General features: G+C 35.0%; 1 protein-coding gene across 1 annotated transcript in view; it reads right to left on the bottom strand.

The window, feature by feature from the left end:
• LOC136039170 (ephrin type-B receptor 1-B-like) overlaps positions 1 to 27,905 on the bottom strand; it is a 175,324-nt gene that overhangs the window by 80,208 nt on the left and 67,211 nt on the right. The window contains exons 7-8 of the mRNA XM_065722683.1: positions 20,581 to 20,753; positions 5,460 to 5,895 (exon numbers count right to left, since the gene is read on the bottom strand). Of these exons, the coding sequence (XP_065578755.1) occupies positions 5,460 to 5,895; positions 20,581 to 20,753 (609 nt within the window). The remainder of the gene's footprint in view (positions 1 to 5,459; positions 5,896 to 20,580; positions 20,754 to 27,905) is intronic.

Here is a 27,905-nt window from a genome sequence, read left to right as displayed (position 1 = left end):
TCTATATGGAAACGGTTTTTACGGTTTTTTACTTTTTTTTGCTATAGCTTTTTTAAATTCAGCAGAATTAAAAAAAACACATAAATCTCAGAAATGGATTATAATATATTCAGAAACAGATATTAGTATGCATCTTTACGTATCAAAAGAGAGCTCACATTTTCTCTTCAAATCTCGAAAATTGCCCAGCCCTGGAATTCTGTGAATTGGGGCCTCTGACTGCAACGTAGTTGTTCTTAACAGTACCTTCTATATGGAAACGGTTTTTTACGGTTTTTTTTTTGCTATAGCTTTTTTAAATTCAGCAGAATTTAAAAAAAAAACAGCATAAATCTCAGAAATGGATTATAATATATTCAGAAACAGATATTAGTATGCATCTTTACGTATCAAAAGAGAGCTCACATTTTCTCTTCAAATCTCGAAAATTGCCCAGTCCTGGAAATCTGTGAATTGGGGCCTCTGACTGCAACGTAGTTGTTCTTAACAGTACCTTCTATATGGAAACGGTTTTTTACGTTTTTTTTTTTGCTATAGCTTTTTTAAATTCAGCAGAATAAAAAAAAAAAAAAAAAACATAAATCTCAGAAATGGATTATAATATATTCAGAAACAGATATTAGTATGCATCTTTACGTATCAAAAGAGAGCCCCCATTTTCTCTTCAAATCTCGAAAATTGCCCAGTTCTGGAATTCTGTGAATTGGGGCCTCTGACTGCAACGTAGTTGTTCTTAACAGTACCTTCTATATGGAAACGGTTTTTACGGTTTTTTACTTTTTTTTGCTATAGCTTTTTTAAATTCAACAAAATTAAAAAAAATAAAAAAACATAAATCTCAGAAATGGATTATAATATATTCAGAAACAGATATTAGTATGCATCTTTACGTATCAAAAGAGAGCCCCCATTTTCTCTTCAAATCTCGAAAATTGCCCAGTTCTGGAATTCTGTGAATTGGGGCCTCTGACTGCAACGTAGTTGTTCTTAACAGTACCTTCTATATGGAAACGGTTTTTTACGGTTTTTTTTGCTATAGCTTATGACCTAAGCGGAGGAGCTGAAAACTTCGAAAGTAATTGAATCAGCATTAACCTCGAACAAATTATTTTGGCATGTATTGCACTGCCCATAGAACAGAGATTTTGTTTTTAGCAGATATTTCAAATATCAAGGATATCAATGCAAGGGTATGTGAAGAGGAAAAGGACATCGGAGGGATTTAGAATCCTTGTTTAAAGTTGAACAACTTGATCTTTTCCTAGAAACGGCTGAAGTTGTCTTTTTGAACACACTTTGAAATTCGGCCCCTATCACAGAGATCTTATCCAGAATCTTTATTTCAGGGGGGGGGGGTAGAAAAGAATCGTAACTTGGACACGTATCAAAGTGTGTTAGTTTGAGGGGTATATTAATGAATTTTAGCCCAACTAGAAAGGGGGTAAAGGTAGTATATGTGAAAAATTAATGTAGTAAATTTTTCTATTGTGCATGTTTATGAGTTACATTATGAGTTGTCAAATGAAAAGTAAACCAACTTCACCAACAACAATATTTTAGTTCCGAAAAATGACATGATTGGCTCTGTATTTTCAATAATGTATTTCAATAAAATGTATTTTCAATGTACGTATTTTCAATAATTTTAATGAGTTTTACTGTTTTAGAAGTTCTGTTCATGATCATGATACAAGAAGATTGATGAATTGGTTGTGGATATTCAAAATAGAGTAAGATCTGGTTTTACTTTGAAGTATCTTGGCCCTTCTGTTTGGAATTCACTTCTTGTGAGCATTAGGGAGGCTGAGCACCTCCCACAGTTTAAACAAAAGATTAAAAGAGTATGTGTTGGGGAAGCATTTTTTTTGGGTGGGTTAGAGTGGGTTATAGGGCTGGAGGAGGGAGCGGGTTGAAGGGGTTGGGGTGGAGGGAGTTGTATTTGGATGAGGGTTGTTACCCTGGGGGTGTTTGAGAGAAGGTGATTGTATTTTTTGTTCTTTTTTCCTTTCACTATTATTTTAATTAGTGTAGAATGCTTCTAGAAACATTTATGTAGGTTTTTTTATTATTATTTTTAATTTAGGATGTCTTTAGAAATGTTTATGTAGTTAATCGCTACGGGTTAGCAAAATGTAATTTCTTCCCTAGCGTAGTGATTCATATCTGCAATAGCTTATATTTTCGTTTTTTATGTAAATAAAAAAGTAATAAAAAAGACAATCGTAGTTCTGCTGTTCTAGTAGCTGAATTCCTTAGCGTTATCTGAATAATGTCTTTATATTTTAAATTTTTTTTACTTATTTCGTATTTTGTGCTATTTTTACTTATGTTGTTGCTGTGTCTTTGTTTTCCCTTTTTTCTCCTTTTTTTGCTCCGTCTTGTCCAAAACTGTCTTTTTGTACTCTGTGTCATGACCTTGTTTCGTGCAGTAATTTTTTAATTTACTACTAATTCATGGTTTATTTTTATCCGTAAATGTCGTTGCTATGATTAGAGTTAGTGCAGTAATCGGTTTCTTCTTCTTCTTGTGCTTTTCTTTTGTTTGGTTTGTTTTTTTTCCTCTACTTTGTCTTATCATGTTATGTAAAAGATGAGTGTTCAATAAATAAATAAATATAATAAATATTTTTCAATTCAAAGCAAGATAGGAATTCACTTTCGAGAAAAACTATACTTTTGATTTAATACTTTCAAAACAGACCGACTTTAGGATTTGGGATTATATTTCCAAAACTTCTATTCCTGAAACTTTTACTAACTTAAGATTTGAAAAGCTTTCCATCCCTCTCTTTTATTCAAAATACCAATTTTGTAGGTTTTTTTTTTGTCAATTTTCCTTGAAAAGAACCGATACTCCTTACTTATACCGATACTTGATACTTGATACCGATACTTGAAAAGAACCAATACTCTGCTGATGAATATTGTGTTTGAAATACGACACAGACGTGTTTACGTGACTTGGGAGGAAGACAAACTCTCCCAAAACCAATATCTACAACAAGATGTTCAAGCCAAAGTCTCATATTTTCAAAAAAAAAGAAAAATAATGCACGTTCAAAGCAATAGATATGACCAACACCATCTTCGTCATATACTGTACATCTTGAAGTGTCACTCGTTCCACCACATGTGAAAAACTTTGCACCGTGTCTAGCACACTCCACCACACGAGGCGCGTGCCACCTCGAGTGCACGATTGTGGCATATGGGCAACCCATCGGAACTTATTCCCCCTCATAATTCAAAAGCTTGAAATGAATTATTGACTTCCGTAGAAAAAAATATGTCTTCACCGTTCTGACGTCTCCTTCAAAAGACGGTACTTGAGATAATACCATTTAAAGTTAGAGAAAGTACCAAGTGGAGGGGGGCATAAGGAATTACCACCTTTTACACATTTTTCGCGTTTTGTCATAAAATGTTTTTTATTTTATTTTATCATAACAACCAAAAAATCCTTGCCCCCCTATTTTCGTAAATTCGTGCCCCTGGTCAAAGGTGAGACAGGCTGTTGTTCATACTATCTTGTCATTTGCAATGATGGAGTGAATTCTGATTACATATATAAATATTCATAAAATGCAAGTGAATAGAGACGAACAACCAAAATTCGGAAAATTCGGTTTTATCCGTGTAAACATGTCAGCACTTTTCCTGAGAGCGAAATTATTCCATCCCGCCTATCTGTTTTCACTACTAATAACCGTCAAAGAAAAAATACGCTAATACAGCTTTATACGCTGGACACTGGAGTGTTCGAAACGTGAAAAATCTGCGACATTTTAATCCCAACGATTTTTCGAGCAGTAAGACAATCTTGCTCTCAGGTCAAGATTTGCTTTACCAGGACTTTTAGGTTTGTATCCAGGACTTTTTTGGGTTACCAAAATAATTTTTGTATATAATTATACAAATCTTTTTTTTTTCATCTTTGTTGTTCAGGAGGAGTTTAAGGATATTTTTACCTGTATTTTATTAAACCATTTAGGAGTCAGATAAATATTACAGAGGGTGGGGGGGAACCAGGCAGTACCTTGGGTACGCCCCTGTACATTACAATATAAATCCGCGACATATAGCGCGTCACCCCTCGTTGCTAAATTTTGACAGCAATTACGTAAATTCAAGATATAATCCTTCAGCCATTAGATACAGTGAAAATTATAATTATTGATGGACCCTGTCAAATACGACAAATACAAACCACAACAGTAGCAATAAGAATGTGAGGGAGAATTTATTGATTTCCGGAGAGAGATAATTAGATTATCGATGCATCTACAACGGCAAGCAAACACTTTTAGGTGCAATTACTATTCCTTGAGTCCAGATATTTCTACTCAAAAGCTCATCTATATGATATATATTAAAAAAAGAGAAGACTAGAAAGTTATTTTTCCATAACTAGGGGATGTATAATGGTATACGAGAATAGAATTAGTCAAGATATTTCTTGTTAATAATACAATAATATATATAAATTATAATAAAAAAAATATTTTTTTTTATAATTAAAGTATAAAAACAGTGTAGAAAAAGTTAAAACGATAAATATAAAATACATAATTAAATCTATAATAAAAAAGAAATATATATACTTAGGCCTATAATAGTTAATAATAACAAATTATAATACTAATAATAATAATAACATAAAACGGTATTCAGAACGTATACCGGCTTCGAAACCAACACCAGTCTCCAAGAGATGAGGTGGATATATCAGAGACTTACAAAGGGAAACATGTTCCTGCAAAATCCTAAATCCAGAATTTTTTGGCACTTCTTTTTAAAAATATCAAATTATTTTTAAAAAGTCCCCCCACCCTAAAACAGAGTCTAAAACAGATTCTTACGAACGTGCCTGGTAAATACAATGTAAGAAATCGAGTAAATTAAATTTAGAATTGTCGTCATAAGAAATCGACGCTTTAAATTACAGTTAATTAAAAGAAACCTTTTTGGTATTTCCATTAAAAAAAATAGAAAAGATACCTCCCCTAGATTTTGAAAATCCCTTTTTTTTTGTATTTTCATAAAATAATCGAAAATTCTCCCCTCCTAGATTTTCGTGGATTGTCCTGCTTTTTTGACTGTTAACCCATGTTGACTAATGACAATCACTTGAGATATGTCAATACGGATTCCGAATTTTATCGCTTGCATACAACAAGTTTCATTCAAGTAAAGAGCATGTTAGTTCATTCCATTTCAAACTCTTCAGTTTACTAAAAGCTTAGCATAATGGCTTACCTTTTTCTGAATTTTAAATGTCATTCCTGAAATCTTCTCTAAGAAAAACAAGACGGAACACATATTTCTCAGCAAAACTCGTTCAGGGTTTAACTCCACCCCTTAAACTCGCGGTGCCAGCTACTTTTAAGTAACTGATATGCGATATAGGACTCTTATGCTGCTACTCAGAAATTCTACTGTCCTTCAGAAAATTGACTTACCTAATACTTGTCCTGTCATCTTAAAGACTGGAGGGCTAAAATCACCCCAGCCATGAGTCGTCTTGGCTCGAACTTGAAACCCATAATCCGTTCTCGGCTTCAACGCCGTAAACGTCGACTCTTCCTTCTTCGTCAACAAACTCGAGGCATTGCTTTCCATACCTCTGACAAAAAATCTCACTTCATACATATCCACCTCATAAGCATCATCTGGAGCGTCCCACTTAAGGACAAGTTCTGTTGGACGGGACTGGGACACTTTAACGTTCGAAACGGATGAAGGAACGGATGCCTCGGTTGTCACAATTATTTCGTCATATTGACGTTCAGCTTCGGTTATTTGGCCGGAAACACCATTTTCTGCAATTACTCGAAATCGGTATGTCGTAACCGCGTTTAGTCCGCTGATGGTTACTTTAGTGTCGTTGAAAGTCTCCTGGAACAAAGCTATTATTTTACAATTGCTTAAATTGTATTTATCAAATTAACTCATCTAGGAAATGTGATTTATATACACCCTATATAATAACACACACAATGTCCGTACACTAAATTTTTTTTTACAGGAACCGGACAATTTTTATCTATAAATACACAAAAAGAGCTAACCAAGCCCTGCTAGCTCAGTTGGTAGGGTGTGTGATCGATAAGAACCTTAATTGCAGCGTCATTAATTCGATGCCCAAAACTAATGTTTTTTCATTAGTAAAAGCATAAAACATGAAAATGGATTCATTTTTTACTTTATCTTATTTTTTGAGGGGAGGATTACGCTTCGGAGCGAAAACTCCGTTTACGCTTCAGAGGATTGCGCCGCACGAAAAGTAGGTCGTCCCCGAATGGAGAGACAGAGGTCACAAGGAAATATCTAAAGAAAACTGGAATTTCTCGGGAGAAGAGTAAAGAGTCAACCTTTGAATAAACTAGGATGGAGGAGTTTTTGCAGTTGTGTTGACCTCACATGGCTTAGTGTTACAGTATGTTATTAGTAGTAGTAGCGAGAGAGGAGAGAGAAAAAATCTTTAGAGTTAATGGGCCGGACCAAATCCCCCAACCTCTGCCGTAAGTGCATGTAGCCATTTACTCAAGTTACTATCTTGCATCTAAGTCCCGCAAATAACTCAAATCAATTGCCAGTCCTTTAAACAAATGAAAATCGTGAATAGAATAGATTAAAGGAGATATTGAATAAATAAATAAAACAAGTTGACATATGGCTGAAAAAATCTGATCAATAACGCTGATATTATTTAGAATGAAGCGCTCATCAATTATGAATTTGGACACACTTCGAGTTGACATCTAAAACATTATTTGAATATTTGCTGAAATCATTCAATGCCAATACCCAACGGTTGAACACTCATCAATAGTAAGATATTAGGAGCGTATCTGGAACACATTTCCAGAAATCTTGGATAAATATTTTCCAGACCTCCAAGGAGAAAAAGAAAATAATGGAACTCTTGAAGCATATGAAAATGGAATTCCGCGAGACTTACGTATTGTCAGAAACTAGAAAGCGTATCTCAAGTTTACACGAAAAATATTTTTCACCTCTTTCTAAAAGTTTAAATAAATAAATAACACTTGTGCTAATTACACTTCTTAGCTCATTAATTAGGTTTCATTTTAGCATAGCCTAGAGGCTTTTGGGGTTTTATTGGTTGCAGGGATTGAGTTGGTGCAGAAATTATTCTTTTGTCAAGGACTTACATAGTAAATAAAATATGTATTAATTACACTGCATAGCTCAACAATTTGGCTTGAATTTAGTATACAAGTTTCTTGTGATTTACGTGTTATTCAAAACCACAGGGCGTATTGCACGTGTTGAAAACCTTACCCAAATAATTGTTTTCAAGTTTTTCACGGAAACAGTTCTTTCTCAATTACTTTCAGAAAAAGGTCAGGCCCCAAGCCTCCCTTCCCTTGCCCATGTCCCTACCACTGTAAGAAGGCAGGGGGCGTCGTCTGGGAGGGGACAAGGGGGCAGTTGCCCCCCTCCCCCCAATAATTTGGAGAAAAACTATAGTTCATTAGGTAGCTTTAAAACTGTCGCTCGTTTTAAGCTTCAAATCCACTCTTCACTTCGACCAGATTTTTTTTCAATTATTCCCAGCTCGTTTTTAAGGTAAAAACGCGAAAAATAATGGTCCATTCCGCTTCCTCGTTAACAATTATATGAATATACTGCCTTTGAAGTCTTATCATCAAGGAAATAGGTCATCTACATTTTATACAAGATGAGCGTAAGATCAAGCAGGGAGAATTTTGCTCTTGTTGGCAGTTCTAGTGCTTGAAATACATTATAGAAACAAGTTCGACTGTTTTCGATATCTAGATTAGACTACTGAGTGTTTACTTTGCGTTTTAAGCTAGATTAAAAAATTATTTGATGTTTGGTCTAGGCTATCCCATATGTAATGTCGAAGAGATTCAGACCTAAAGAGGTCTAAGAACCTAAAATCCCGAGCAGTGAATCGTATTTCGATTTTGTTGCTATAGAAACTTGTTCCAGTGACACCAATCACGGGTATTTGCCTCCTGGATTTCCCCCCATCCCTTGATTTCAAAAATAATTTTTTATTTATTTTTAAATAAATGGATTTTTTGGAAAAAAGAAGGAAAAAATGACGCCTCCTTAAATTTTTTATAAGTATAGAATTGAGGCAGTTGAGAAGGAAATATGTTAAAAAACAATTCTTAGACCTACTTCATAATGTGTAGAATAATTATAGTTAACACATTTTGACTACCCTCCCACCCTGTTATGTAAATACAGCCAATAACTCAAATTATATATATCCCATGTATTCTGCCACGCGTCACTCTGGTCTCAACTCGTGAAATTAAATAAAAAATATATTAAATACTGAAGATGTCAAAAATAAATATTAAATAAAAAAGCAAGCTTTTTATACAAAAGTACACGTTGTGGGTGTCATATGGTTCCAGTGAAATTTGGCGGGGGTACAACAGTACCATGAGACAGCGCAGGAGTTTATTCAAGAATACAGTGCTGTATGTTATTGATGTTCTAACTATAGAGATTGAAAGTAGGCTAGAAGAGATTAGTTTGGTCGTTTCGAACAACTTAAGCACAATGCTAGGTAGGCCTACAAACGAAATGAACAAAGACAGTGTAGGTTTTGTGCGTAAATACTATAAGCTCGATTTTGAACGCTGCATGTCTGAGGTACAGCGTTTTTACGGAGTTGAGGATATAAAAAACAAAAGTCTGTTTTTGCTGAAAAACGCTTGAAATGTGTGATCCCTCTGATACTTAATCTATTTAAACTGTAATTCACTATTCCTATGAATTCTTCGTCGTGTGAAATGTCTCTTGCCTTCGATGGTTGAAGATGTACTGCCGCAACACCACGGGGTAAGAAAGATAATCTGCATTTACACTGTTGGTAATTGCAAGAGAAGCACAAATTGACCGTGATAAAGTGACAAAGGAATTTAATATAGAAACACATAGACGACTACAATTTTTGTAACAATTCTGTGTGTATTATAGGTTCATTTTACTTGTACATTCTTCTAATTTTGAAATATCGTAAGGTTAATGTTACAATATAGTATAAGACTTGGAATTATCCTGTATTTTTGCTTTATGTGGTCCGCTTATTTCGATGCTATTATTAAGCAGCGAATCCCCTACCAAATCGATTTCATAAAGTCAATTTAATAAAAAGTCATAAGTAATATTTCAATGAATCACGCATAGTAAAAGTTTACCACAGCAAATTTATATGGGAGGTTGGAGAAGTGGGAGGAGGGTACTGCAACATTAGTGATGAGGCCTGCTAAAAAAACGAAAGTATATGAAATACACTTTAGACAACGCAAAAGCTTTTTAAATTATTAAATTTTTTTTTCAAAATTATTCAAAATTTAATTATTAATTGATTAATCAAAAATTAATTAATAATTATTTAATTATTAATTATTTATCGCAAAAGATTTCTTAAACTATACTACTGTCGTTTGTAGGAACTCATTGCTGATAATCTTAGTAAAAGCTTGATCGCTAGTACTTAATTTTATGTTTATTTAATGTTTGTTGATTGTTTAAGTAATGTGTAATATTTTGAATTTAATCTAGTAGCGTCTTCGGTAAATGGTAACTTTTCTTCAGTAGCGCTCGAATAAAATCCCCCCCCCCTATAAAAAAGCTGGCGCTGCGCCCCTGATACGAGAGGTAACATGATGTAGAGGCACCCCATCTACAATAATTTACAATAAAGCTAAATCGAGGTTACAACAGTTAAAAATATAAGCCTAAATTATTTCACTTTATTTCTGCTTTATCAATGTTGCCTTCAAATTTTTGAAAGAAAAAAAAATCCAAATGCCTTACTTTTTATCGGTTCCTTTTCTTAATTATATAAAGGAAGAATATTTCAATTATAGTTGCTTAAACTAAACTTTTAACGTAATCAACTTAATTCCTATTTTATTACAGACCAATATAGCGAAAAAAAGGAGACATTCCTTTGGAGAAAAAAAGGACATTCCTTTGAAAAAAAAAATTGGAGATACAAATTCTTTGAGGTTATTTACTTGGTGAAAATGATGTTATTTCCGCTGGGATTCGGCGAACGCAAACTAGGCACCACTTTATAAATATTCAGAGACTGAGCTATGAGATTACTGACTCAAAATCATGCACAGCAGATGGTGCGCGCCACACGTGACTGAAGTGTGCCACACGTGTCGCAAAGTACACAAAGCATCAGACGAAGAGGCACAGAGCACATGTGTCATGCGCAAAAAAGCAAGGATTCAAGATCTATACCAACTGGCAGAAGAGGCCGCCCTTTGGGGTGTGCAACCGACTGCACTTTTTTTTTATTGTGAACGAAAATATTCGTTGTAAGAGATCATTATGAAATATATAATTTAATAAGATAAATGTTTTATTCCGCGCTGAAACTGACAAAGGTGATGCGAAAACTTCAGCCAGGAAAGAGTGGCGTACGCAAGAGGGGGGAAGGGTCCAGACCTCGCCCCACCAAGAAAATCCCAGATTTTATTGAATTTTTCGGGATTTCTTACTCACAATATCAAATAAAATTTACTTTTTTATTTTTCGCCCTCCCCCCAATTTTTTTTGCTATTGGTCCCCTAGAAACTTCCTACATAAGCACCCTCTAGGAATGGCTAAAGACATTTACAAGGGGTGCAATAAAGCGAGGGTATCATAATATGCGTTCCAGTCTTCAACACCCAGATTGCTGCCCGGTTTACTTGTTTTCCAAATAAATTTAATTAGAGAGGGTTGTTTATGTCGCTACCCAAGGCAATTCTTATGTCAACCCTCGTGTGAAGGGATTTACAACATTTCTATCTTCACCACACCTTACTCTTTACGTTTAATTCTTAAATAAAAATCTTCGACAGAGAATGCATAAAAAAGAACCGTTTATCCAGGTATTCACAGGGGAATTTCCACAGGAAAAAAGAAATAGGTGATTGATGACCAAGCATATTTCGTTAACACAAAAATAAAAAGGGAAACCCACAAGAGTTCACAATTTGTAGGGCACCTTTGTCCCTAAGCCCGCCCAAATAGACGAAATGTTTCTCACATTTCATAAAACACGAAGACCCGCCTCCATTCTGACAGGAAAGAACATTTAAAACCAAAATGTCGTGACATTGGAACAAGTCACCCCATTACCGTTAACGACATTTTTATTAATTATCTTCAGTCTAAAGAAACAAATTTGACCTCTCTAGAGAAAGGTTTTTATTCAAAGCCAAGACTTGTAGCCAATTAGATGACACGAGACAAAAGTGGCAAGAATAAGTGATGGATGAGTGAATTCAGGGTGAGAGATACTTGAAATGTATCAAACAGTTCGTGGTAACGAACTGTAGTAAGGAGAGATCCGGCTCAATAGTAAACGGAACTCTAAAAAACGGAATTTTGATGCTAAAAGATACATCAAAAAATCGGATTTTTATGCTGATTTTAAATATATAAGTTTCATCAAATTTAGTTTTTGTCATCAAAAGTAACGAGCCTGAGAAAATATGCCTTATTTTGGAAATAGGGGGAAACACCCCCTAAATGTAATAAAATCTTAACGAAAATCACACCATCGCATTCGGCGTTTCAGAGAACCCTATAGCAAAAAATTCAAGCTCCTATCTACAAAAATGTCGAATTTTGTATTTTTTGCCAGAAGACAAATCACGGGTGCGTGTTTATTTGTTTTTTGTTTGTTTATTTTCCCAGGGGTCATCGTATTGATCAAGTGGTCCTAGAGTGTCGCAAGAGGGCTCATTCTAGGGGAAAGGAAAAGTTCTAGTGCGCTTTTTAAGTGACCAAAGAAATTGGAGGGCACCTAGGCCCCCTCCCACGCTCATTTTTTCCCAAAGTCGACAGATGGAAATTTTGAGATTGCCATTTTGTTCCGCATAGTCGAAAACCATAATAACTAAGTGTTTGGGAATGACTTACTCCTCCACAGTCCCTGGGGGAGGGGCTGCAAGTTACAAACTTTGACCAGTGTTTACATACAGTAATTGTTATTTGGAAGTGTAAAGACGTTTTCAGGGGGGATTCTTTTTGGTTTGGGGGTGGGGTTGAGGTCAGGGGGCTATGTGGGAAGATCTTTCCTTGGAGGAATATGTCATGGGGGAAGCGAAATTCAATGAAAAGGGCGCAGGATTTTCTAGCATTACTAAAAAAAAAAAAAAAAACAGTGAAAAGATAAACATGAAAAAGTTATTTCAATTGAAAGTAAGGAGTAGCATTGAAACTTATAAAGAACAGAGATTATTACGCATATGAAGGGTTCTAAAAATACTTTGGCATAAAGAGCGAGGTATTTAGGAGGAGATAAATACCTCGCTCTTTATGCTAAAGTATTTTTAGTAGTTTCAACTATTTATTCTACGGCCTTTCTGATTCAGGGGTCATTATTAAAGAATTGGGACAAAACTTATGATTTGGTGTAAAGAGCGAGGTATTAACGAGGGTACAAAACCACCTCATATACATAATAAAAATATAAGAATATAAAAATTTGTTACGTAAGTTAATTCTTAAGTTACGTATATTTTTTACTAATAAAAACGTTCGTTAAAAATTAAAAGTTCTAATTGCCTTTTTAAGTAACCGAAAAATTGGAGGGCAACTAGGCCTCCTTCCTCACCCCTTATTTCTCAAAATCGTCTGATCAAAACTAAGAGAAAGCCATTTAGCCAAAAAAAAAAGAATTAATATGCAAATTTCATTTTAATAATTTATGTGCGGAGAGCCGAAATCAAACATGCATTAATTCAAAAACGTTCAGAAATCAAATAAAAAAAAACTAGTTTTTTTAACTGAAAGTAAGGAGCAACATTAAAACTTAAAACGAACAGAAATTACTCCGTATATGAAATGGGGTGTTCCTTCCGCAAGCCCTCGCTCTTTACGCTAAAGTTTAACTCTTTGCCACAATTCTACTTTTTAAAACAATTAAAAGCTTTAAAGTAAAGAGCGAGGGATTGTGGAGGGACAACCCATTTCATATACGGAGTAATTTCTGTTCGTTTTAAGTTTTAATGTCGCTCCTTACTTTCAGTTGAAAAAAAACTAGTTTTTTTTATTTAATCGGGTATGGAGACTCGATACGACACTGCCAAAAAGTAGCAACATTTTGGAATCGATACATCCATGTCGCGGAGCAATATTAAGCTAGAAGTTATAATCGAGAAATATTGCATGTTGCCTAGTCTTGCAGATCCCAAGAATTGTTTTCGGGCAGGTGAAAGTGGGGAGGGGCAAATGTTTAGGAGGGAGAGGGGCAATAATAACAACTATTTTTTTTTACAATTTTCATAAATAGTACCCACAAATACATGAAAATTCAGGATATCGAATGAAAGCAAACCCAAAGGCCTTCTTATATACTTCCTGATCCAAATGTGAATGCCATAAGAAATAATCTTTAACTGCAGAGTTGTGGCCTTTAGAGTTGTGGCAGAGAACGTGCCTTTAGAATCAGAAATCAACAAATTGGCTAAATACAACATAAATACCTGGGTATCGAAAATACCAACACTTTTTGAAGATACCGATACTTCGACTAAGTACCTGAAACTATCCGTACTTCTGTATCGACACCAAGAACCCCCAGCTCAAAGCTAACTTATTCAGGGGGTTGAAATTGCAAAAGGGTGTGTTTTACTTACGTTTAGGATCAATGAAAAACAGACAACATTTTCCTAAGAACGAAAATTAAATTAGAGGGTGATCATCAAGATGCGAAAAAATCTCCTCCTTTTAAGCCCCCCTCTCCCATGAGAAAATATTGTCTTATACAACGATTTGTTCTATATAATTATTTTTCCTAAATATTGATTTTATTACGTGAACTTGACCAATTTTTTTTTTAAAGTGGCATAACTAGTTCAATTACTAATTATATAAATAGTTGGTCAATTTCAATTCCTCCCCCTACTCTTCCTAATTTTGAGCTGTGAAAAGACTTAAAAGCTACATTTATCCTTCATGATACTCCCGTGTGAAATTTTGCGCCATTCTAAAGAACGGACTGTTTTTAGTCACAAGATTTTTTAACGTAAATTCTCGTTTTGTCTGTTCTACAGCAAACAAAGCATTTCAATGAGGATGCACCCTTCAGGAATTGCTGATCATTAACGAACAACAGTAAAAACCAAAACAATACACATGAAATAGGTAAGCGTAAGCAAGGTTGTGATCATTGCAAGTGGTGGTAATTGGGGTGATGCAGGGACGGGGTCTTTTCCCCCTAGATTTTCGCTCCACGGACTTTGGAAAATGTTTTTTTAGGATTTGTCATTGAAAATGCCTTTTCTTTTTATTTTCATAGGAAAAACAAATTAAGAAAACGACAACTTTGCTTTTTCCCTAGATAATAAAGACAGGATTTTGCCCCCTCCCCTAAATTTTCGTGAATTGAAGCCACTGATTATTATTACTACAAACTGCCTGAGGCCAATACAGCTGCGCACATCCCTCTCCCACCCCGATCAATTCAAAGCTTCACTCTTTATTCCTTACCAATGAAGTCCCGGTTTCATTTCATCCTTACTTATGGCCTTTTCCAACTACATGCGGAGAAAACCTGCTTTTCAGCCGGCCCCTAACGGCCGTGCAAAGGTCAGTCTGGGCCGTGGCCGTAATCTTAAGAAAAAAGAAAGATAAAAAACAGAAGGAAGAAAACGCGATAATTTCGTTGGATTTGTACTCCAACAAAATTAAGATGCGACTATAAGTCTATGAGCTTTGGGTTGAGAAATTACTAATATAATTAAAATTTTAATTTAAAATACTTTTAATTCTCTAGACCATTTTAGGAAGTGTGCATTGTGCTATTTGTCATTTAATGTCATTTATCCCTTGATGTCATGTAATGTCATTTGTCGTTTTTTGTTCAAGTCATCTTCTTTCTATTCCCACTCCCCATACTCATTTAAGATCATACCAAGGACCCCAGTTGTTATAGAGTTTCAGTTCTATCTTTTAATTGCCGGTCTGTCCTTAAACTTGACTTTTTGTCGTGTTCCATCCAAATGCCAAACATTGTTCAAAGTTGCAGGCTACATTTTCAACCAAACACTCCTTTTATAAGCATCGTAATCTTATTAGAGTCAAGATAAGAATCCAAGAAGCCAGTAAACTGCTCTAAGACAAGTGTCCCTTCCTTTCCTTTCTTTGTTAAAGCATATTTTATTTTCAAACAGTTCGTGGTAACGAACTGTAATAAGGAGCGATCCGGCTCAATAGTAACCAAAACTCTAAAAAATTGAATTTTGACATCAATAGCTACATCAAAAGAATCACATTTTAATGCTGATTTTAAATATATAAGTTTCATCAAGTTTAGTCTTACCCATCAAAAGTTACGCGCCTGAGAAAATTTGCCTTATTTAGGAAAATAGGGGGAACACCCCCTAAAAGTCGTAGGATCTTAACGGAAATGACACCATCAGATTCAGCGTATAAGAGAACCATACTGTAGAAGTTTCAAGCTCCTATCTACAAAAATGTGGAATTTTGTATTTTTTGCGAGAAGACAAATCACGGGTGCGTGTTTATTTGTTTGTTTGTTGTTTTTTTTCCAGGGGTCATCGTATTGACCGAGTGGTCCTAGAATGTCGCAAGAGGGCTCATTCTAACGGAAATGAAAAGTTCTAGTGCCCTTTTTAAGTGACCAAAAAAATTGGAGGGCATCTAGGCCCCCTCCCACACTCATTTTTTCCCAAAGTCAACTGATCAAAATTTTGAGATAGCCATTTTATTCAGCATAGTCGAAAATCATGATAACTATGTCTTTTGGGATGACTTACTCCCCCACAGTCAATGGGGAAGGGGCTGCAAGTTACAAACTTCGACCAGTGTTTACATATAATAATGGTTATTGGGAAGTGTACAGACGTTTTCAGGGGGATTTGATTTGGTTTTGGGGTTAGGGTTGAGGGGAGGGGGCTATGTGGGAGGATCTTTCCTTGGAGAAATATGTCATGGGGGAAGAAAAATTCAATGAAAAGGGCGCAGGGCGCAGAACGAATCTGGTCACGTTAGAAAAAAACGTCAAATTCAGAGCTTAATATACAATGCTGGGTGTTTGGAGCCTCTCTATTATGGACTATAATTTGAAAATAACACTACTATACGAGCGATAAAACATATATACCACAACCATAACTCAACTAACGAAAGAACTGCTAAGAGATAACACAACTATAAAGCGAAAACAGGTGAAAACTAACGGGAAAATAAACGAACTAAGAGGTGGAAGGGGCCCCGAGAAAAAATATAATCCTTTTCGAATTTAGAGCCTAACTTCCGCAAAGGAGTAATAATGTCAGAAGCCCCGAAATACCGAATTATTTTCTTTCAAACAGTTCGTGGTAACGAACTGTAGTAAGGAGCGACCCGGCTCAATAGTAAACGAAACTCTAAATAATAGAATTTTGATGCTAAAATATACATCAAAAGAATCGGATTTTCATGCTGATTTTAAATATACAAGTTTCATCAAATTTGGTCTTTGTCATCAAAAGTTACGAGCCTGAGAAAATGTGTCTTATTTTAGAAAATAGGGGAAAACACCCCCTAAAAGTCACACAATCTTAACGAAAGTCACACCATCGCATTCGGCGTATCAGAGAACCCTATAGCAAAATTTTCAAACTCCTATCTACAAAAACGTGGAATTTCGTATTTTTTGCCAGAAGACAAATCGCGGGTGCGTGTTTATTTGTTTTGTTTTGTTTTTGTTTTTTTTCCAGGGGTCATCGTGTAGCCCAAGTGATCCTAGAATGTTGCAAGTGGGCTCATTCTAACGGAAATAAAAAGTTCTAGTGCCCTTTTTAAGTGACCAAAAAAATTGGAGGGCACCTAGGCCCCCTCCCACGCTCATTTTTCTCGGGAGTCAACAGATCAAAATTTTGAGATAGCCATTTTGTTCCGCATAGTCAAAAACCATAATAACTATGTCTTTGGGAATGACTTACTCCCCCACAGTCCCTGGGGGAGGGGCTGCAAGTTACAAACTTCGACCAGTTTTTACATATAATAATGGTTATTGGGAAGTGTACAGTCTTTTTCAGGGGATTTTTTTGGTTTTGGGAGTGGGGTTGCGGAGAGGGGGCTATGTGGGAGGATCTTTCCCTTGAGAAAGATGTCACGGGGGAACAGAAATTCAATGAAAAGGGCGCAGGATTTTCTAAAATTAGGCTACTATAAAAAAAAACAATGAAAAAATAAACATGGAAAAGTTTTTTCCATTGAAAGCAAGGAGTAGCATTGAAACTTAAAACGAACAGAGATTATTACGCATATGAGGGGTTCTAAAAATACTTTAGCATAAAGAGCGAGGTATTCAGGAGGAGATAAATACCTCGCTCTTTATGCTATAGTATTTTTAGTAATTTCAACTATTTATTCTACGGCCTTTCTGATTCAGGGGTCATTCTTAAAGAATCGGCACAAAACTTACGATTTAGTGTAAAGAGCGAGGTATTAACGAGGGTACAAACCCCCTCATATACATAATAAAAATTTAAGAATATAAAAGTTTGTTACGTAAGTTAATTCTTAAGTTACGTATATTTTTTACTAATAAAAGAATTATAGTTGCCTTTTTGAGTAACCGAAAAATTGCATGGCAACTAGGCCTCCTTCCCCATCCCTTATTTCTCAAAATCGTCTGATCAGAACTAAGAGAAAGCCATTTAGCCAAAAAAGGAATTAAAATGTAATTCTAATTTTAATAATTTATGTGTGGAGAGCCAAAATCAAACATGCATTAATTCAAAAACTTTCAGAAATTACATAAAAAAACTAGTTTTTCTAACTGAAAGTAAGGAGCGACATTAAAACTTAAAACGAACAGAAATTACTCCATATATGAAATGGGTTGTCCCCTCCGCAATCCCTCGCTCTTTACGCTAAAGCTTTTAATTGTTTTAAAAAGTAGAATTGTGGTAAAGAGTCAAACTTTAGCGTAAAGAGCGAGGGATGGCGGAGGGGACAACCCATTTTATATACGGAGTAATTTCTGTTCGTTTTAAGTTTTAATGTCGCTCCTTACTTTCAGTTAGAAAAACTAATTTTTTTATGTAATTTAAAAGAAGGAACTAGGCCATGTACTGCAACTAGCCTAGGGACTTGGCTGACATGTGATCTTTCTACTTAGGGACGTATACAGGGTGGGGAGCTCAGGGCCCAGACTCCAAGGAATCCTAAATTTTCCTGAGTTTCAGAATACTTCGCATTCAAGTCGTAAAAATATTATCATGAATAGGTCTCTCCCTGAAATTCGTACGTATGCACCTGTTTCCGTTGTCCTGTTCTCCTTTTTTGCAAATAAGGTGCGTTTTTGTGCTCTGTCACGTATTTTAGTGCGTTTTGTGCACTCAAACGTATTTTAGTGCGTTTTTGTGTAGCTGCCTTTGAGATAAGGGTGTTGATCCAAAACTTGGTGTGCTGTCACAAGCAACCAGTCTTAAGTTATGACTATATGTATATATATATATATATATATATATATATATATATATATATATATATATATATATATATATATATATATATATATATATATATATATATATATATATATATATATATATATATATATATATATATATATATATATATATATATATCATTTAGACTATATATATATATATATATATATATATATATATATATACCAATTATATAATATTTAATTATAAATATTAAGTTTATATATATATATATATATATATATATATATATATATATATATATATATATATATATATATATATATAAATATAATATATATATATATATATATATATATATATATATATATATATATATATATATATATATATATATATATATATATATATATATATATATATATATATATATATATATATATTATATATATATATATCATTTAGACTAATAGTCATCCTTTTTAAACTAACCAAACAGTACCAATTAGTTATATCCGTTTCCGACTGCCTCATTTAATTATCAAGTTATTGAAGTTTCCTTCTTTTTTTCCAAGATAAACTATATTCTCCAGTCTCCCTTTGAGAAATGTAGCTTTTATTATCCAAATCATTTTGAACACATCTTGGACAGACACGTACGAAAGTGGGGGACATGGAGCCCAAGTCCTTTCCCCATAAAAATACATTTTTCCCAAATTTTAGGGCACTTCTCATTCAAATTATCTTCTTTTTATTACCCCTCTCCCACGAAAACAATTGCCGCGCATGTGCCTGATCGTGGGTCTCCAAAGAAAACGATGTTTTAAAAAAAAGGGTGTTTTCCGTAAAAATACATTTTCCGTTTTACTCTAAATTTAAAGGTCTGGAAAAATGGCGGCTTTTGAATTACCTCAGAACCACACTCAGTTTCGCAAAGATATTTTTTTTCTAAGCTAATTGAATTTAACAAACTTTGAAGGGTCAGATACTTTGCGTAGTATGGTGCACATCTCAGAGTGCCGCTTGTTCCGCCACGGATGGCACACCATATCACGCACGACACATTATCAGCACGTGTGGCACATGATATAACATTTTTTCTTAATTTGACCACCCTTTGACGCACCTGTGTTGTTTTCACTATTAATCAGCGAAGCATCAAAGATCCTATTTTAAACAATACTTTTTATACGATTTACGACCAAGAAATTGCATGGACGTACAACACTTTTGCTAGTCGTGGAATTAAAGACACTAACTCGGCCTAGCAGAAAGAATATGTAACCTATATTTAGGAATTGCGAATTAAAGGAATAGTATAGACTATTTATACTTATAAAATTAAAATAATTAAATAATATTATAAAATATTTATTTATAATATTGTATTATTATATAATATTATAATATTACATATTATGTAATATTATAATTATATTATGCTATAATTATTATTGGAGTATCATAATAACATTATATATTACATAATATTGTTTATAATATTATATATTTTTATTATTTTTAATTATAAAATAATTAAATATAGAGTCTTCCGAAGTTCGGTTGTTATCCCAAGAATTTTGACGCTGAATCCACAGAACTCAGGGACGAAGGAAGAGGGATGGGGCTCGGGTCCAGTCACACAAACCCTAATTTTTCTGAATTTCTGGGTACTTCTTACTCAGATCATAAAATAGTCTTACTTTTCTGTTAATACCCCTGATCTAAACTAATTACGCGTATGTATTCGATAGAACGGTACAAAAAAATCTACCTTGCCTTTTAATCATTTGATATTCTTTTTTCTTATAAAGATTTATCTGCTGTCAATGAGCTTCATCTCCTCCTCCTCCCTTTCTTATCTAGTTCTATTTTTTTTTTTGCAAAGAAAAGTATCCAATCTTGGCTACCCATCCGTATGACTCCCAAGAATTATAATTCCCACCACAATTTCCTTCTATTTTTCACGGTTTTTAATACCCCCCCCCCCCCACAAAAAAAGTCCTGTGTGGTTGTAGTAGCACATTTTCATCACTAATAACTAATTTTTCTCCTTTTTTCGTCTTGAATTTGATAGACGCATAGCATCGTTAATGCAACTCCCCGAAATATAAAATGTATAGTTACTTACCCCTCTTGCAACTTGAACTGGGATGTATGCAACCCCTAATCCACAGACATCACAAGCAAGGCGATAGAAGGTATCCTTTCGTCCACCATGCATTGCTGGTGGCGACCAAGACAAGACAACAGTCGACTGGTCCACGAAGTTTACTGTCAGGTTAATCGGGGCAGAGGGGGGCTCTGAAAAAGAATCATCAGGTTCTTAGTGCTTATACTTTTGAATAGGTTACAAATGTCTATGTCGAGGAGCTACCCATTTTCAAGGAGGCAAAGGGAGGGGGCTCTGAAAGGTATCATGGGTTCTTAGTGCTTATACTTTTGAATAGGTTACAAATGTCTAAGTCGAGGAGCTACCCATTTTCAAAGAGGCAGGGGGAGGGGGCTCTGAAAGGTATCATGGGTTCTTAGTGCTTATACTTTTGAATAGGTTACAAATGTCTAAGTCAAGGAGCTACCCATTTTCAAAGAGGCAAAGGGAGGGGGCTCTGAAAGGTATCATGGGTTCTTAGTCCTTATGCTCCTGAATTGGTTTCAAAATATCTAAGTCGAGGAGCTACCAACTTTCAAAAATCGCGTACACTATGCATGATGGAAGTGTGCCATGTGTTGTGCAAAGAGAAGTATAGGAAACAGGTGGCACATAGAGATGTACTAGTGGGGGGAAAGGGGCAACCTCTCGTTTACAGTATAACTAATATCCTGCGAGAGGCTACTTTAATATTAGATAAAAAATTATATGAAACTTAGCTTAGTTATACTTAAAGCTGTTGAATGGCAACAGTGAACAATGAAGCGGAAGCCTCTAAAATTAGATAGCCCCCTTCAGAAATTGAAAGGAGACAAACTACCTTAGAGCGCATTACAGCTCAATCTAAAAAGCCATTGTTTACTATGGCGTTGGTAGAACCTAATTATCACCTCCCCAATATTTTCATGCATAGAAATATAATACGTTTATCTAGCTACAGAGAAGAAATTGAATATGAGTCACCCCTCCTGTTGCGTCCCCCCTGTCAATAGTTTTTTCAGGAGCAAGGAAATTATTACAGATTTAGGAAAGAAACAAGGGGTTACGCACTTGGTCACTTTGTGAGTGAACGGAAAATAAGGGTTGTGGTAATACCAATAGCAGTAAGTTTCACGTTATGAATTTTAACAGTATAAAATGAACTTTGTAACTCCGATATCAAACAAAATGGAACCAAATATTCGTCTTCATGACGGGTGACAAGAGGAGACAGGTGATGTTTTTTTCAGGGGCAACGAGAAAATCCTGTAGCCAAAGGAAAATTTTACTCATGTCAGTACTATTCTGTACATTGCTCTTGCAGTATGTATTGCAGACTTTCATACTCTATCTTTTAGACAATTTTATGGGGGAGGGGGTAAGCACGGGTACTGAAGTACATAGGCTCCATTTTAGGTCGATCTCTGCATTAAATCGATAACTCCGATATCAAACAAAATGGAACCAAATATTCGTCTTCATGACGGGTGACAAGACAAGACAGGTGACTTTTTTCACGGGAACGGGAAAATCCTGTAGCCAAAGGAAAATTTTATTTATGTCAGTACTATTCTGTATGTATTGCTGTATCTTACAGTATGTATTGCTGACTTTCATACTCTATCTTTTAGACAATTTTATGGGGGGAGGGGGTAAGCACGGGTACTGAAGTACATAGGTCCCGTTTTAGGTCGATCTCGGCATTAAATCGACAGTATATCTTTTTAACTGCATCCTTACGTAAAGCTATTTCAATGATTTCTTACACCATACATCATTGACTGGTCATTTGATACCATCACTGATTGATCGTTCGATTGACTGAACTTAACTAATTAAGGTGGTGGCAGTGAAAATTTAATAGGCATATAACATAATATAATATAATATAACATAATATAATATAACATATTATAAATCGTATAGCAAAGAGAAAAAATTAGATATATATTTAGAGTCTCGATTGTTTTTAGAGAGCACTTGTTTGCAAAAAAAAGTGATTTTAACGTGTCGATTAAATTTGTGTGTAAGTTTATTTAACTCGTTTGTATAAAAAAAAATATTTTAATATACCTTTTTTCAGATGTAGCCGTTTCAGATCCATCTGAGGGAAAAAATAGTATCTCGAATTGCCAAAAAATCAAATAATAACAAAAACAAACTATCAAGTGAATGATTGTTGTTACTTTTTAATTCTGTAGCCATTTCATACCTGCTAAGTTTATTTTACAAATTTATACTTGCATGAAAAATTTATACTTTATTTATAACTACAGCTTTTAAAATCTATCGGATTACTTTAATATGTGAAATTAATTTCAGGGAATTTAATGAAACTAATTAATTCTACTATGCCCTAATGACAGCAACACAAACTTAAAATAAGGAAACCTAAATAAAAACATTTTGCTCTCTGGAACTAACGAGTTACTCAGATTTCTTGGGCGAGAGGGGCCCCTCTTTCAGAAATAACGTACACCAGGTGGCGCATGCCCATCGTGGCAAGTGTACCAAGTTTGACGGAAACTGATCCAATCGTGGCGGAACTGTGCGACACGTAGCATCTTCATATGTGTACAAGGGAGTGGAAAATGGGCACCCCGTCAGTTTTGAGTTTCAAATTAATTAAGTTTTTGAGGGCAGTGCAACATTCTTGGCAGTGTAGCCTAATTAAACCGTGAAAATATAAAAAAAACTAATTCTTTATTTTTGTAACACTGTTGATTTTTAAAGACACAAAAACTTCAAAGGAAAGCACCATTATCTTAAACTGTCTGGTGCTGTATGTTTTTAGCTTTTTTTAGGCCGGTTTTTTTAACCCAGTTTTTTTTTTTTTTTTTTTTTTAGATTTGGTGCCCGGTACTGCCAACACGGCATAATCGCACACAAAAGTGTGTTTTATCATAACCTGAATTCTTGGTTTTTTCCTATTTTTTAAAATATATATGGTTGTCTAACACTTAATTTCAGTCAGATTGCATTTTAACTGCCCTTGATAATTCAAACTTAAAAAAATAAATATTCAGGAATTGCTTGACGTCATATTATAAATAGTACAGGCAGGTCTCAAATCACCTTAATACTTCGAACAATCATTAGAAGCCAAATTTATACTTTATTTATAATCATAGCTTTTTAAATACAACAAATTACTTTAATATATAAAATTAATTTCAGGGCTTTCTGCTGCGTCCCAAAAATAGTAACAACGACTTTAAAATGTCTTCTGTATCCGTGATTTTATAGATCATTAAAAAACAAATTATCTAGAGGAAAACTTTGAGAAGTCACGACATATATCTCATAATTACAAGAAAAATACATGTTCGACAATAAAAATTTCTATATTTTATAATTAAAGTTACACCCGCGCGAGTTTTGCAACTTGCGGCTCAATTTACAGAGAAGTTCTTCATAATTTTGCAAATTACAGTACTTTCAGCGACTTGGGTATATAGCGGGAATGCTACTGAAGTTATCGACCCTTTAAATTTCCGTCAGTCAACTGAAAAAGCCTTCTGGGTATCAACTGTAATTCAAAATATGACAGTTTAAAATATCAATGCCGACTAGCCTTTCTTTAGGACAAGAAACTCGGAGCTATCATCGCTATCCTGTCTAGCTTTGGGGATAGAGAAATTCCTAATACTCCCACCATAAGGCCAGACTTAAATCCTGTAATGGCGAGTCATATATTATGGCCTGCACCAATGCCGTTTGCGCTGGTACGGGCATATTCAACGCCAACCAACCGAGGCACTGACCAAAAAAGCCCTTCGCTGTTATCCTTTCCCGGTCAGATGAAACGCCAAGGGGGTAACGCAAAACGTGGCTTGTCTGTGTCAAAGCTGCCCTCGAATGCAAAGGGGGATTTCGCCGCTTTGGCCGACGGTGGGACAAGAGCTGGCTCGAAATCACTCAGGAATGGACCCTAGACGACCAAACACGGAGTTCAGTCGTTGACGAATTTTTGGATGTCAGGAAAGGCTCGCAGCCGTTGTCCTGACTCAAGTACAAGCACAAGTAAGAATATGATGCCTAAATCAGCTCGAAGGTGCCACCCTTTTAGCTCGTAAAAAAAAAAAAAAAAAAAAAAAAAAAAAAAAAAAAAAAAAAAAAAAAGTCGGTCGTCTCAGAAGTTTTTCCTCTTTTTTTGCAGGATTGACTGGAGTGTATTTTTATTTTTATCTTATTTATTTATTTCTTCTTGTATCCTATATTTATTTCTCTGAATTACTGAGTAATTGACTTGCATGTCTTCTCAGACCAATCATCTGTTTCTGCTCTCTTCGGTTTTTTGTTTGTTTTATTTCTGTATGAAAAGAACATAAACAGTAAAAACGAGACCATAAACTTCACACTAGTTTCAACCTTAAAAGAATGATTAATTTAGGTTTAAACAATTTTAAAGGCGTTATTAGAACCTTCAATGTATTCAAAATTGGTGTTTTTCTTATTGTTATCCTTTAGAGTCCAAGGAGCCTTTGTGAGGATTAGTATAGTGTATTGTTGTATGTTTATTTCAATATGAATAAATATTATCTCATACCTAGTACACAGATGGGGAAAATCAAGGCTCATCTTACTAGGTTCAAGGGGAAGGGACTAACCAGGCTATAAAAGACAGGTTTTTCGCATCTCCAGAAAATTTTCCATCTTAAAAGATTACTTACGAAAATACGTCAAATAAATAAATTAAAATAACTTTTCTCCTAGGAATTATCGAGGGATACCCTGCTTTTCGCCACCTGATGCACATCTAAAAGTGCCAGGTGTGCAAAAATAGCCCAAAAATGGCCCGATTTGCCCAACCGCTAGGCACTGAGAACTGACCCTGTCTGCCCGGAGTAGGCCTATTACTTTTGAATTTATTGCCAACATTTTTTCAAAGGTGACATGGCTCTAAAACAAACGTAAACTTCAGGGACGAGTTCTGGGGAAGAACTTTGAGCTCGCCTCCTTTTCCCGAGTTTCCTGGCACTTCTTATTCAAACAACAATTAAAATTATTTTTATTGTTGCCTTCCATCATGCCTGGCCCAATTCCGCCGCGTTTGGCACATGTCACCTGATATGCATGATTTTTGTAAGTCGGCGACTCCTCAGAAATTATATAAATGTCATGTTTCAGGGATGTCAGATCCTAATGTGTATGCCTTATGCATATTTACCATACTGTGCCTATAGAAGACATAAGCTACAAGCGCGTAGTCAGGACTTTTTCGGGAGAGGGGACTCTGTAAAAACGAATTTTATTTGGGAATTTAATAAAAAGTGCCCAGAAATCCGTGAAAATTTAGGATTGACCCCACCCCCTAATCTTTAAATTTATTCATACTAGTTTGGAGCACATTATTTGTCAACATTACCGATGCAACATGAAACAACACTGATTTCAATACTTCATAAACAAACGCAATCTTAGTTAATTATGCAATAAGTTAATGATTTTGGTATGGCCTGTCCTTATTCCACGCTCAGTTTGTTCTATGGTTTCCCATATAACCCGGTAAATTCAAACTGCGCTAAAAAATTGTTTTTTAAAGGAAATGTGTACCAATTTTAAACAGATACGGTAAAAAAAGATAGGGTAGCGAAGTTTTTTTTTATTGCTATTTCTTTTTATTGTTTATCTATATCAGCTCTCACTGTTTACACATAGATTATGGATTTAATCCCTGATGAATCAGTCCCTTATTAGTTATTTTGGAAGGATAAAAGGAGGGAACAATATTTTTTAACAGCGAATAAAAAATAATGTAATTCAACATGGAGATAATGTTTAATATATTTATAAATATCAAGTTCTTTCTATTCAGGTCTTTATTTTTTTTTTTCATTTAAACTAAATCCTTTACCAGTCCCCGATCTTATGGTATAGCCCCTCCCTAGATTTTGAAGACACTTTTGTTGGCAGTTGGTCTTGTTTCAAGTCCGGCACATTGCGTTTGCATCTACCTTAACACTATTACTACTACTACTCCTACTACTGAAACGAGCTTGCTGTTGCACCAAGCCACATGAAAGACACAATTCAGAGCTTTACTATTTATCATCACCATGAAGTTCTAATTTCCTTTTATTTCTTCCTTACAACCCCTTCCAAAACCACTGGGGGACGCCTTGCTTTCCGTTTGGTCCAAAACAGACGGCCTAAAAGTGAAATGTTTGGCACTCTGTCATTCATCATCCGTAAGACGTGGCCTGGCCGCCTTGACCTTTCTTTCATTACAGCTCTAGAAGGTGGAATCAAACCACTTTTTCGTACTTTAATAAACGCAACTAAATTTTAGTTATTGTTTAGAAGAAAAGGGGGGAGGGAGCGACATCTCGATAAGAGGGAAAAATAATGATGATCAACTTGCTGATAAAATTTATTATATCTATTAGTAAAATGATACCCTATTACAAATTCTTTCCAGTCAGACTAATCCTTTACTAGTCTAGCCAGCGGAATACATGATATAGATCTAAGTTTTTTTCCGAATTAGCAACTTTGTTACAGCATAAATGCGTTTTTTATATGAAAGATAATCGCAAATTTTCAGTTACTCAATACGGCTACAGTATTCGTTTAAGCCCATCCCAAGTCAAGTTATTCAGACAATGAAACTTAATTCCATGCAGGCCAAATTACTGAACCCAGTCAACTATGAACCATTAAGCGAGGGGCTATTGCAATCTTTTTGCACAGTCTAAATAATTATAACTTATTACATTTACTTCTTTCAGTTTAGTTACAATTTTAATTAACCAATTAGGTTATTATTACTACTACTAATAGCTCACTGCAGCACAAGGCCAAATAAGGCCAACACAGCTGTGCAACCTCCTCAGCACCCCCATCTATTCGAAGATTGAGTTTTTACCCCCCCCCCCCAAAAAAGAAGTTCCAATTTTCTTTAGATCTGTCCTTACAAGCTCTTCCTATATCACTGAGGCACAACCTACTTTCGTGTAGCTTTCGATGGATGGCCAAAAGAAAGACCTTTGGCAATCTGTCATCCTTCATACGCAAAACGTGTTCTAGCCATCTCGACCTTTCTCTCATTTTGGCCCTAGAAAGTTGGATTGAACCATATTTTTTCATGCTAAGTGTTCACCCAAACGGGTACCCAAAACTATCGGGTATTCGGGCAACCATAGACAATTCTTCTGGAAAACAACTAAGGAATCTTACTCCGTGTCCACGTTTCAGAACCATTCTTGTCCACTGTCATCACAATAGCTTCCAGTATTCTAGTTTATTATTAACTATATCATCAATTCAAATTTGTCTTTTTTTAGTACAAGTGTATAAAACCTATTTTACACATAATTAATATT

The sequence above is a fragment of the Artemia franciscana genome, chromosome 19 (genome assembly GCF_032884065.1).
Source record: "Artemia franciscana chromosome 19, ASM3288406v1, whole genome shotgun sequence".
In the NCBI taxonomy this organism is placed as follows: Eukaryota; Metazoa; Arthropoda; class Branchiopoda; order Anostraca; family Artemiidae; genus Artemia; species Artemia franciscana.
This window is presented reverse-complemented; position numbering and strand designations above follow the sequence as displayed.